Genomic DNA, 12,411 nt, shown 5'->3' with positions numbered 1-12,411 from the left:
AAAAAAAACATTTTTAAAAAAGTCAAAATTTTGTAACTCTTTAACTTAAAAAATAGTTTATCAAATTCAAAAATACTTGATATTTAGACTTTCACTAACAATAACAACATTTCAGTAAAGTTTTGACCAAATTGGAAAACTTTTATTTTTTGGTCAGGACATTTCAGGAATTTTGCCCCATATATATATCTCCTTTTTATCTCCTTATGGGGTAACACCACTGTAGAAGCAGAAAAAAAGGCCTAACTTTGACAATTTTTTTTGAGACCATGAAAAAAGGAATGTGATTTCTATTCAGAGGGTGTATAGAGCATATATCCTAGTACCAAAAAAAATTTTTTTATTTACATTTTTATACAAAATGGCGGCGTCAGTCCCCATCTTGAAAAACGCCTTTTTTTAAAATGCCAAAACGGGCGGAAAGTTTTCTTGAAAACTATGTGACCTGGAACAAAAAACCAAAGATTTTCTTAATCTACATACTATTTACTGTGGAACATCGTAGGGGTTTTTTTTTAAATCAAATTTTGTAGAATTGGCACGCTTTTGAAGAAAAACATTGATTTTTGAGCCAAAATATAAGCAATAAATTGTTTATAAAAAAAAAAGTTTTGATTTAATCGAAAAACGGCTACGTAGTTCCATAAAGAATGTAGTTGTGAAGCTACTGTTAAAATTTCAAGTGAATCGGTGAAAAACTGACCGAGAAATGTTTCCGCCCGTTTTCAAAAACAGTGTTTCGAGAAAAATCGCGTTTAAAGTTTTACGACGTTTTAAATCCTTGAATTTTTTGTTTACCTTAATCTGCGATGCCTGCACCATACATTTGACCGTGTATGTCGATGTTCGCCTGTTCGGCTTCCTTCCTGGATGTTTTCAGGGATGATCGGGCGACTTTTGCAGCATCTGTAAGCGATCGCTCTGAAAACTTGATGCGTCGTTCATCCGTTTCCACGCAGAAATTGAAGCAATTCGGTCCAATTGTTATGCTTAAATTCTGCATGAGCCGCATAACGCTTGAAAGGCCATCATTGAAAATGCCTACACTGATGTACACTGCAGTATCGAGAACATGTTTTCCACTGGAGGTCGATTTCGGAGCCATAAACCACACAGTCGCATTGAAACTTTCATTGCTATTTTGTGTGTAGCCACCTAAGCAACGAGTAAGCAATTCGTCTGTGCTTAATTGTTCATAAATTGGAGAAATCGCTTTGAATACTTCTTGCGACAGAGGTGGTTTATGCTTGTAGTTTGAATTTCCAGTGGCCTGTGCTTTCTGCCACGAGCACCACGAATTTTCTCCGCGCGGGCATTTGTCGTGTTTTGGTTTGTCGTCAGTGGATAATTTATGGTCTAGCGTTGCGTAAATTTCATTACGCATTTTTTCTATAGAATCATGATTTCGACGTATTGCTAGACCATAATAAATTGACAACTCGTCAATTAATTTTCCAGTTAGCTTGCCTTTTCCTCCGAGGCCTTTTGTTTGCTTTTTTATATTACGAAGGCTTGAATTAAATCGCTTTTGTACGTGGTCGATGCACTCTTTCTTCGTGACTGTAAAGTTTGCATAGGGCTGCGATTCTACGACGCCTTTAAAAGTTTTTAAATCTCCGTCACCCACGTAATTTATATATTTCAATCCGTGCAAAGATTCTGAGCGATGAGTGAACCTTTTAAAAATTTTTTTTCTCTATAGGACCAACTGCATATTGTTTTTAAGACCCTAAAGTATCGTTTAAGCAAAAAAAAAAAAAATCGATTTTTTCAAAATTCTACAGTGGTGTTACCCCTTATGTGGAGCATAGGACGTCTATAGACCTCTTCCTCTTTTGTCCGAGGCCTATATTCGTTTCTCGAATCAGATTGTTTTTCGGATTTGTGGTTGATTGGTCCACAGAATCCTACCTCAGTCAGATATTAGAGACAAATATCTAATGATATGTATACTACTGATGTATAGAACCTACAGTTTAACGCCAAATCCGAACGGCGTTGATGATCATAGATCTTTTGATCACCAGGTGGAGCCATTTTTTGGCTCATTAAACGCGAAAAATCGCGTTTGGGCGCACGTGGGATTGAACTCGGGAGATATTATGGCGAATTCGATTGGATTGCACCAGTGCAGTGTGATTGCACCAGTTCATCTTTTTTCCTTTTCCCTTCTCCTGGAAAGAAAAGGAAGAAAGATGAACTCAGGTGCACTCAGTGCGCACTAGTGCATCCAATCGAATTCGCCATTTTAATTGCATGAAAGTAAGCATTGTGAATGATTGGCTGCGTTCAGCAGAAAAAGCAGCTTTGCAACTGTTGTAAAATTCTTTAATATGATTGGCTTATACATTTAGATGTAATAAGGAAGTAAGGGCAAGACCAATCATATTAAAGAATTTTACAACAGTTGCAAAGCTGCTTTCTCTGCTGAACGCAGCTATTATATATCCAATTAGATGCACCCACTCTCTTTCTGAGGCTGAAAATTTTTCTGCAAACATGAATTACGTAGAAGAAAATATTTTAATATTTTCACATTTTTAGCAACGTAAAATATAAATCAAAGTATCTAAACATCATTCTAGATAAAGATGATTTTTTTTTATCTAAAATGCAGATAAAGATAATTAATATTTTTATTATCTAGATAAAGATAAGATGGCAAAATTTCATCTAAATAGATGATCATCTAGATAATTTTATCCAGATAAGATAAAACACTGTATATGTATAATATTAATTTAATTTGAAGCTATATAATATAATTTGAAGCAATTAATATTATACAAATTATACACAATGGGCGCATTCAGCAGAAAAGAGCGCTACGAGAGCGCTCGCTGTTATTGGTATATTCTTCCAGATTTAAAATTCTGATTGGATGATCTAGAAGAATACACCAATAACAGCGAGCGTTCTCGTAGTGCTCTTTTCTGCTGAATGCGCCCATTATCTATAGATATACCATTATATAGATGATTGCAGATGGTTTACAAGTATCGAATATATCATGATTTCGTGATAAATAATAAAATTATGGAAAAATAAACATATAAATAACGAATAAATTAATACATGCAATAAGATATACACAGTTTTTACTCTTTATTTTCTCTTTCAATATGCCAATGCTCAATCTGATAGTGATTTGAGAAATGCTCTACTCTTTCCAATATACATAAAAATTGTTATGCCTAAAAAACTGAGCAATTATTATAGTCATGCTGTTTATTAAAGCAACAGCGATTATCCAAAATTAATGTCACTGTCAGACACATTTTTGCTCGCTTGTACAATTCCATTCTACTCTATCTTTCATATCTTGAAAATCATTTAAATAGTTTGAATTTAACTCTATTCTTGCGTATAACAGCATACCTGTAAACAATCATTTGAATTGCGCGGCAAACACGTGATATATTTCCGGTTTGGACTGTTAATGTAAAAAATCATTACATCTCTGATTTTATTGTTGTAATGTTCGATTTTTCTCTGACGCTTCACTTAAGAATTGACGAATGTTTTAAACGGAACATAGTCTGCTAACGATGTTTCGTCAAATAAATATTTTGTATTAATCAGAAGGAAATATAATCATGAAGACAAAAGCGAAGGTAAACTTTTGGATAACGTTGCCAGGAAGAAATAAATATATTAGCGTTGCGGTTTGATGTAAGCGAATTATTATTGATATAGCATTTTATTTCATTTTATAGTAATTAATTATATACTGAAGATGGTCACATTGTTATGACCGAAACGTTTATGTTGTTGACAATAAATTATTGACTTTAATAAGTTATCACAAACTAGATCTTGTGCGTGGTTTCATGCTTATTTAATTGAAATTGATATTTATTATGATAATTTATATTAAAACTATTAAATAAAACATTTCAAAATTTTATATAAGAAAGCATAAAATTACTTATTAAATTATAAAATTATTTATATAACAAAGCATAAAATTACAACAATCTAGATTGTTTCCTAAGTATTTTTGTTTTTTCCCGATTTTTCTGATTTATCTCATTAAATCTAGTGCAAGCAAAATGCATTCGCATTATTAAATAAAATTTAATGATTGATACAGTTAAAACATGCTCATCATCTTTACAGCCTACTTTCGGTATTTCTATCTCCTCAAGCAAATCAACTACTTCAAATAGAGTGTTATTATTAATATTTTTAGACGATAACACTTTGGTCACTGTATCTTCTAGAACAGAACATAAACAAAACATTTGATTTGACGGGTGTAAAAGTCCTCCTCGGAGGCCTGCTTTTGAGTGTAATCAGTAAATCCCGTTCTTCGCATGAATCTGCGATGACATTCAAGAGTGAGACCTGCAATTTGTGAGACCTGCGAGCTACATATCCGGATACATATGACTTCACAAAATCACATGTTTGAACAGCGAGATAGTTATGATCTGTTCCTTTCAATAATTCGTTGATTTGGTCTAAGTTTATTTTACCATCAACAATTTTATCGACTTTGGACAAAAAAGAGGATTTTAATTCTTGCTCTATGTCATTAACTTCTTTTTGGCTAATTAACGTCGAATGCATATTAAAAATTTCGTATATACAATTGTAGTATTATATATACACGTTAAATAATTAATTTATGATACAAAAGTTTTTAGATTAATTGGACTTGGTTAGGTGGCGCGAGAGCGTATGTGTAGAGACCCTGTAATAAGAGTCTGGCCATAAGAAATCTCATTTTGGAGTGTTTTGATTGGTCCGCCATTTTTTCTCTAATCTAAGAGGGGATAGCTTCAGCGCAAGCATATAAAGGTTGAAGCTGCATTCGGCGCAGAGCATCAAAATCGAAAACATAGCATACTAACTTCAGATACACTGATGTAACAAATTGATTCAAATAATATTTGAATAATATTTATTCAAATTTCATTATATTTATGTATTTGTACACAAATTTTGTAAATATGTAATATACGGCATATGTATGGTACGTAAATGGTAATAAAAAAATGAGTGTAAAAAAGATAAGTGTAAAATGAAAATTTTACCATTCAATAATTAAGGAAAAAATTAAACAATTAGAGTTTAACAGTTTGCTTTATTTTATTGTACTACCATTACCATTGACTTACTATCATAATATTTACGTTTAATAACTCTTTTTTTATTCGCTACCTGCATTCTATAAAATTGCATATCTACTAGCTATTTTTTTATCTAAACTATGACACAATAAAATATGACTATTACTTACTTAAAACATTTAAAAACTTATCAATTAAATAATTTTTATGAGCGTGATTCTTATTGCACGTAGAGTTTTGATGCTGCATAAATATATATTCCATCTTTTTAAATAACTCAAACGTTTCATCGTTTATAAAAAACAAAGTATTGTCTTTATAACTTCGCAGTTGCACTAGTTTCGCGTGTTTTGAAAACAAATTTCTTTGTGTGGAACCTAAAAGCTACGAATACAACATTCACAAACTTTTGTTTTTTTTTTAATACTTCTTATAATGTATCCAGCGGTACTATATAAAATATTACATTGGGTATAATCCAATTCTTTAACATCCTGAACTACAGGTACATACATATGATAGATTATCGTTTGATTTATTATGAAACTTAGATTTATGTTCGTTGATAACATCTAGAAAACCTGTTACATATTGCGTATCATTTTCTTCGTAATTACCTTGAGAAATTGAACGCATATATAAGGAAATGGTAATTAATTTAAGATTATTTTTATGTTTGTAGAGCATTTAATGTAACATTTTTGCTTCGAAGAACAGATAAAAGATTCTCTACACAGTCCTGCGTTAATCTACCTGTTAGCAAGAATTGAAATTTTTTTGGTAAAAAGATAATCTGCCAATCCTAAAACAGATTTAGTTGAAATATAATCACTCCTTTCTGAACAGGTTTAAATTCCCCTTTCTTACCAATACGAAGATTACAAAATATCTCTATAACTTCATTTAAAAAAGAAATAGTATCTTATTCATATTTCGCCAAGTTTTTTGTACCTAAAGAAATGCTGCAGTGCCTTGAAGTCATAATCGTATATTATCTTACTATTATTTTAACAAAAAATGCTGTAGTAAGATATTCTGGTGTTGAATTTTCATCAGCTAAAAACTCCAAAGCAGTGCTCACTTCATGACTCAATAAATTTTTCGCTTTATTAACACGCATTTTATCAAAATTGTTGTTCGTATCGACATCGTTTATACATAATTTTGGCGTTAATAAAAATTGACAATCTTGTTGCACTATTAATTCTTTGAAGTGTTTTGCTTGTATCATATTTGTTGGCAAATTATACTTATGTACTATGTTATCAGGTAATAGGAGAAACTTATTATTTAAAATACACGCTTTTAAATTCTTTAATAAGTGCGGTACGTCCGCAATTATATACAAATTACGACTTGGGTCACATGGATGTGTAATATGATTTACAATTTTGCTATGTTTTCCAGCTGTAATCCCCAATGCTTTCCATAAAGCTTGATTGCCCGATTCCATATCAGACGTAATAGAATTTACGGCAAGACCAATTGATTCGGCTCTGTGAAGTATATTATTTATTATTGATTGTAACGTAGCACCTTTAAAAACTTCACCCGTCAAATAATAGCCAATAATCTGTTTCCAACGACATGCAATACCGCATAACATAAATACCATGTATAAATAGCATGTGACGCCATACCTGTATGGCCTGGTAAAGTTACAGCTCCAATGTTACTTTGCGAAGAATTGTCAAACTTTTCGTCTGATGAAATACTGATTTCATCAAAAACTAAACAACATTTCCGATCAATTTCATTCCAATTCGACAACTTCAATTTTAAAAAATTGAAAATATCGTCCGAAATTCCACTTTCAAATTTTAAATTTTCCACTTTTCTTCGCAATGTTCTAAGCCCTGGCAAAGGAAACTTCTGATGACGGAGTTCTTCATAACCGGTAACGCCACAAGAAAATCTTAATTTAAGTGCCTTCATAATTGATTCGTTGCTCCATTTTCGTACTCTCCTATTATTCTTCAAAGCTGCAATTTGATCATCGGTAAATATTTGTCGTAGCCTGCTTAAGAGAACCATATTGGTATCATTTCGTTTCTTATTCAGTTTTATCGCCTTTAAGTTATCGATGCAATTTTTATATTTTTTTAATTTAATAATTTGTTTTTTAATTATACGTGATTGTTCACATATAATTAGTTTCTGATTTTTTATTGTACGTGATATGTTTTTAAGTTCACTGTTGTTTTTTTTATTTTCGGTACTTTCCACTTGCAATTCATTCTCACAATCATTATTTCTTTTTTCATTTTGTACTGATAGATCATCTTCATGAACATAACCCATCTCATCATTCTGTGAAGCAGGTCTAGCATCATCATTTCGTGAAGCAGGTCTAGCATCATCATTTCGTGAAGCAGGTCTAGCATCATCATTTCGTAAAGCAGATCTGACATTTTCGTGGTAACTCTTCTAAAATCAAATATTTAAGATTTACAATTATTAATTTACCTTTATTTACCTTTTACGGTAAAAATCAAATTTTTTCAATATCCTCCTTTGCAACTGCTTTTTTTTTTATATTTTAACAACTTACGATCATCTTTGCTTTACTTCCGAATATTATCGGCACAGCATTTATTTTAAGCTTTCTTTTTCCATCAGCTCGGTTATTTTCCCACATATCGTGTGAAAAATGGACCTGCAACAATAAATAATGAATAAAATATTAGGAAATGATAAACTTAAGATATAAAAATCACAAGCTTAAAGACATAAACAGTGAGAAACAGTTAATTACTGTAAATGGTCTACTATGGTTTTTAAATAATGTAATAACTAACTACTCTTAAATTAAAGGCTTTAATGAAGTAAGAATTTAAATATTAAATCTCAAAAGTACTGTTCAAGCCAACACTGGTTGTCTAATGCAAATACATAGATAGAGTCAAGAAATAAAATATTCGTATTAGACAACCAGTGTTAGTTTGAATAATACCTTTAAAATTTGTATTTTTATAATATTTATGCATAAGTATGTCGTTTATATGTCAATTTGTGAAAAAATTGTTAAACATAATTCTATAGATAATCTTGAACTTACTTCACACAGAAATGATCTATCGGTAGGTGTCCAATCCTTTTTGCCAACCTGTGCCGTCCATTGGGCACGTCGAACTGGATCTCGGGGGAAAATTTTCATAATAAATCCTTTTTCGTCAGAATTTGTACATCCAGGAGCTGTACAACCTGTCATGTTGCTGAAATATTCTATTAGTTATTTTAATTTATAATATGTATATATTAGAACACGTGTTTATTTCTGGTCAGCCGTTATATTATTCAGTTTAAAGATATCTTATAATAGTGTAAAATTAAAAATACTTGCCTAATAATATCAATATTGTTTTGATAAATGTTAACAAGACGCAAAATATATGACGCAAAATCGTTAAAGTTGACAACTACTTAGCATGGTGGAAGTATACATGGTGTGCTCAGTTGGTTTAGTGTCTCTCTCGAAAATCGTTTGTCTCGCTTGCTTTCTGGCTTCGAAGAGCTGGAAGGGTACCAAACTAAAAAAGTTCCTAGAATCTCGGGAGAAAAGTCTGTTATGTTGCCTAATTCTCGTTATACTCGACAAAATGCCCAAAAATAATGCTATACAAAACTGCGGATAACAAATAAATTGAATACTGCTATATAAAAGTGCTAATTGAAATTGATTAAGTTTGAGTAAGTAATGAAATCCAGTTGAATTTATTTTTGCTTGCTGTTATACGTTTCTTTGTGGGAGGATAGTTTAGAAAAGGAAACATAAGTTATTACACACTCATTATTTGAATAAACACATTATTTATACGTTACGTATTTACATAGATGCTTAACTGAAAAATGAATCGCTTTATGTACAATGTAATTTATTGTTTATTTCAAGTCACTTTCTTCGCACTAACAATTTTGTTCATTTTTTTGTCTTTTCTTTGCTGATCCCTTCGGTGACATAAACGTTTTGAATATTCGCGTACTCTTATATATGTTCTCGTCTTTACAAGGTACTGAAGGACTTTGTCTGGAATATCTGAGGGGTAAGTCGACTCTTTTTTTACCATCCTAACAACTTTTTGAATGACAAGATCTTCTTCAGAAAAGTCATCACCGTGAAAGCGTACGAAACATTGCTCCACTAATTTACCAACGTGCAACAAAGTCTTGGACGGTTGTGTAAGGTAACCTTTCGAAATGGTGTTAACCCAACTGTGGTCATTACTGTTTATTATATCCTTTGTTCGTTCACCTAATAATGGATATATATTTTTAAATCGGTGCGCGACGTATCCTGCAACGTACTCTATACCAGCATCTTGACTGATATCCGAGGCATTTTGACAGCCGAGAGTTGGCGGAGGACCTTTAAAATAGTGATTGATAAACCTTGTCAATTCTTCGTCTTCTTCGTGTGTGTCAGTGCATATATCTACTCCCGTTTCGTCAAAAATCCCACTTTCAAAAATATACAAAGAAGAGCACCCGAACCGAAACGCGTCCGTAACGGTCGGATGGTTCGTCGGAACTCATATACGACTGTATATAGGTATGTCTTCCTCTATTGCATAGGGTATGACAAGGACGAGTAGATAAACAAGTTTGCCAACATTACTTTTCATTTTTTTTTCAACGGGTTGGCACAATTTCAGCTTCACCAAGGGTTTTCAGATCAGAAACTGAAAAGTCACTAAGTATTGAGCACACCATGTATACTTCCACCATGCTACTTAGGCTGAAATCACACGATGCGAAATAGGACTGCGGAATAGAGAGTGCGTTATTGAAGCAACCAATCAGCGTTAGTCCGCATTTTGCTTTCTAGCACTGATTGGTTGCTTGAATGACGCACTCTCTATTCCGCAGTTCTATTCCGTATCGTGTGATTTCAGTCTTAAGGAGCCTACAGACCAGAGCGGCGCAGCGGTGAAGCGGCGAGCAATAGCCAATGAGAGCCATGCTTTTGCGCAAAATCATGGCTCTCATTGGCTATCGCTCGCCGCTTCACCGCTGCGCCGCTCTGGTCTGTAAGCTCCTTTAGGTTAAGAAATAACCCCCGTATTCATAGTCAGACCTTATACTTAAGGCTTCCTTAAATTTATCTTCAGATGATTTACGAATTATTTTATTGGCTACTAAGTATCTAATCCAATATGGCTGTGTTTACTGTTTTGGAGCATAGCGTATGTATGTACATACAAGTGTTATTACGATTATTGTGTAGAGGAAGAAAAAGAAGATTATTGTATAAGTAATAAACGAATTATATGAAGGTTTTGTTCAGAATATCTAATGTATATAATATAATATGTAATATAATAATAGAGGTTAGTAGGTATGTACAATATGTATTAAGTATATATTCTTCAGACAGCATGCCGACCTGTTGCATCAAAAACTGTAGGAATCGCAGTTCTTGTGTATTTAGTGACAATTTAATGTTTTATACGTTCCCTAAAGATACCGATTTATGTCGAAAATGGCTCAAGGCTTGTGGTATAAATGTCAATTCTCAGATTAAACATGGTATGTATGTACATATAACAATTTAAAATTATACATGTCATTAACGTATTTTTTATTATAATAATTGTAACAAAATGTACCTTCAGAACGGGTATGCGAAGTGCATTTCAAAACAGAACACATAGAAAGGCAACTGACGAAGCCACGGTCAAACAGAATCCAACGTGTAATTAAAAGACTAAAAAAGGGATCTGTACCAACTGAATTTCTGAATTTACCGAGTGGACGAAAGAAGCGAATATATTCGTTTCCACAATCTTGCATCAATAAATCACAAAAAAAATTAATTCGGTAAGAATAAAAAATCATTCACATAATGTGTCATTCATAATGCAATATTACTGAAATGAAGAAAGTGAGTTCAGAAAAATATAATTTTTTTACGATATATTTATTTGTCATTACAATATTGCCGTTATCAGTTATCATTATTTCGTTAATAAATTTTACTTTATTTTACTGATTTATATGACATTTGCAGTACTGGCGTTCCAACCTATGCTGAACTCGTTGTCTACAGCAAGGATGCTGTAGATGCATCAGATTTGACGAAAGTTCAAGCAAGTTCAGTAGAAGACAACGTACGAGAAGAAAACATGGACTTGACTGAAGGGTAAATATTCTTGTTAATGTCAATAATTGTCTTCCATAATTCTAAATATTGTCATATTGGACACTTTTAATTGTACAGTAACTCATACAATACTCCATACTATTTGTATTTACGTATTATAATTTATTTTGTTAATCATTTTGTGACGTAAAATATAAAGATTTATGTCGTTATTTCTTTTATATATATATATATATATATGTGACAGAAATTTCAACAATGCTTTTTTATAAAACGTACAGTATTGGTGTAGCAATAATTGCCAAAAATACTGCTTATACAAATCCTGCCAATCCGTCTAAAATTCAGAAGAACAACATATATGGAAGAAAGATATTGGGCGAGTTCAAGACGACAAAGCGGCTAGGTACGCTTGCCAAGCGATCGAGTATGATTGGTTGGATCTATAAGTAATAACTAATTATATTCAATCGCTCGGCAAGCATACCTAGCCGCTTTGCCGTCTTGAACTCGCCCATTAGTTTCATATTAGGGTATATATTCTTTGTCTTTTACATTAAGTAGATTGTAGAATATTTCATCTTTGTTAAAAGCTGACTAAAATCTTGATTTTCATAGTTTTTTGTACTTCTTCGTTCCTTTTTTTTTATTTATTTATATTATGTTTTTCAGAAATGAACGAGAAGTTGAAGATTCAAACTCATCAACTGTTGACATGCTCTTAGCGCGCCTAAAAGAAGTAGAAGAGGAAAATACTGAATTAAAAGCACGGTTGCGTCAGAAGTGTATAGCAATGGACTGCATGAAGAAGGACATACAAAAGTATAAAAACTTTGCGACTAACATTCTTTAAAAAGTATAAATAACCGCGAAAGTATATCTGAAAATTAAGTACAAATTTCCAACGGAGGTGATCGCATGTTTGGTGCGAACCAGATCGTACATTAAATTGCGCAATATAAATATACAAATAAAAACTAATAATATAAGAAGAAAAGAAAGAAAAACAAAAAAATGTGCAATCTTGTTTCTAATTAATAACATTGTTACAGTTTGTAATATTAAAAATTCTCCATTTTGCAGGTTATCTTTGTGTTGATTCTATATTAAAATGCCAACGTTTTACTTTTTATAAAGTCAGACATAGAGATAACCAACGAAATGAAGAATTTTATTATTATTTTATTAATATACAGAATCTTATTGAATATTCCTTCCTTTTATTATTATTTCAAT

General features: G+C 32.1%; 2 protein-coding genes across 6 annotated transcripts; one reads left to right on the top strand and one right to left on the bottom strand.

Moving 5' to 3' along the window:
- Nucleotides 1-6,515: 6,515 nt before the first annotated feature.
- LOC108783176 (uncharacterized) lies at nt 6,516-8,714 on the bottom strand. 3 transcript variants are annotated; one of them, XM_018551671.1, is made up of 5 exons: nt 8,419-8,714; nt 8,134-8,300; nt 7,627-7,731; nt 6,716-7,502; nt 6,516-6,571 (listed from the first exon to the last, which is right to left on the bottom strand). In XM_018551671.1, the coding sequence occupies exons 2-5, from the start codon at nt 8,284-8,286 to the stop codon at nt 6,546-6,548; spliced, it is 1,071 nt and encodes a 356-aa protein (XP_018407173.1). In that variant the 5' UTR covers nt 8,287-8,300; nt 8,419-8,714; the 3' UTR covers nt 6,516-6,545. The 3 variants fall into 3 exon arrangements, with proteins under 3 accessions (XP_018407173.1, XP_018407176.1, XP_018407175.1); XM_018551674.1 differs by having other exon boundaries at nt 6,716-7,499; XM_018551673.1 differs by having other exon boundaries at nt 8,134-8,290.
- A 265-nt stretch (nt 8,715-8,979) lies between these two features.
- LOC108783178 (THAP domain-containing protein 5) lies at nt 8,980-12,179 on the top strand. 3 transcript variants are annotated; one of them, XM_018551677.1, is made up of 5 exons: nt 8,980-9,624; nt 10,446-10,601; nt 10,688-10,892; nt 11,083-11,214; nt 11,848-12,179. In XM_018551677.1, the coding sequence occupies exons 2-5, from the start codon at nt 10,451-10,453 to the stop codon at nt 12,026-12,028; spliced, it is 669 nt and encodes a 222-aa protein (XP_018407179.1). In that variant the 5' UTR covers nt 8,980-9,624; nt 10,446-10,450; the 3' UTR covers nt 12,029-12,179. The 3 variants fall into 3 exon arrangements, with proteins under 3 accessions (XP_018407179.1, XP_018407178.1, XP_018407180.1); XM_018551676.1 differs by lacking the exon at nt 8,980-9,624 and adding an exon at nt 10,294-10,369; XM_018551678.1 differs by lacking the exon at nt 8,980-9,624 and adding an exon at nt 10,306-10,369 and having other exon boundaries at nt 10,450-10,601.
- Nucleotides 12,180-12,411: the final 232 nt, after the last annotated feature.

Source organism: Cyphomyrmex costatus, unplaced genomic scaffold, assembly GCF_001594065.2.
Source record: "Cyphomyrmex costatus isolate MS0001 unplaced genomic scaffold, Ccosl1.0 scaffold143, whole genome shotgun sequence".
Taxonomy (NCBI): Eukaryota; Metazoa; Arthropoda; class Insecta; order Hymenoptera; family Formicidae; genus Cyphomyrmex; species Cyphomyrmex costatus.
Note: the sequence above shows the minus strand (reverse complement) of the source record. Positions and strands in the feature narration are given on the sequence as shown.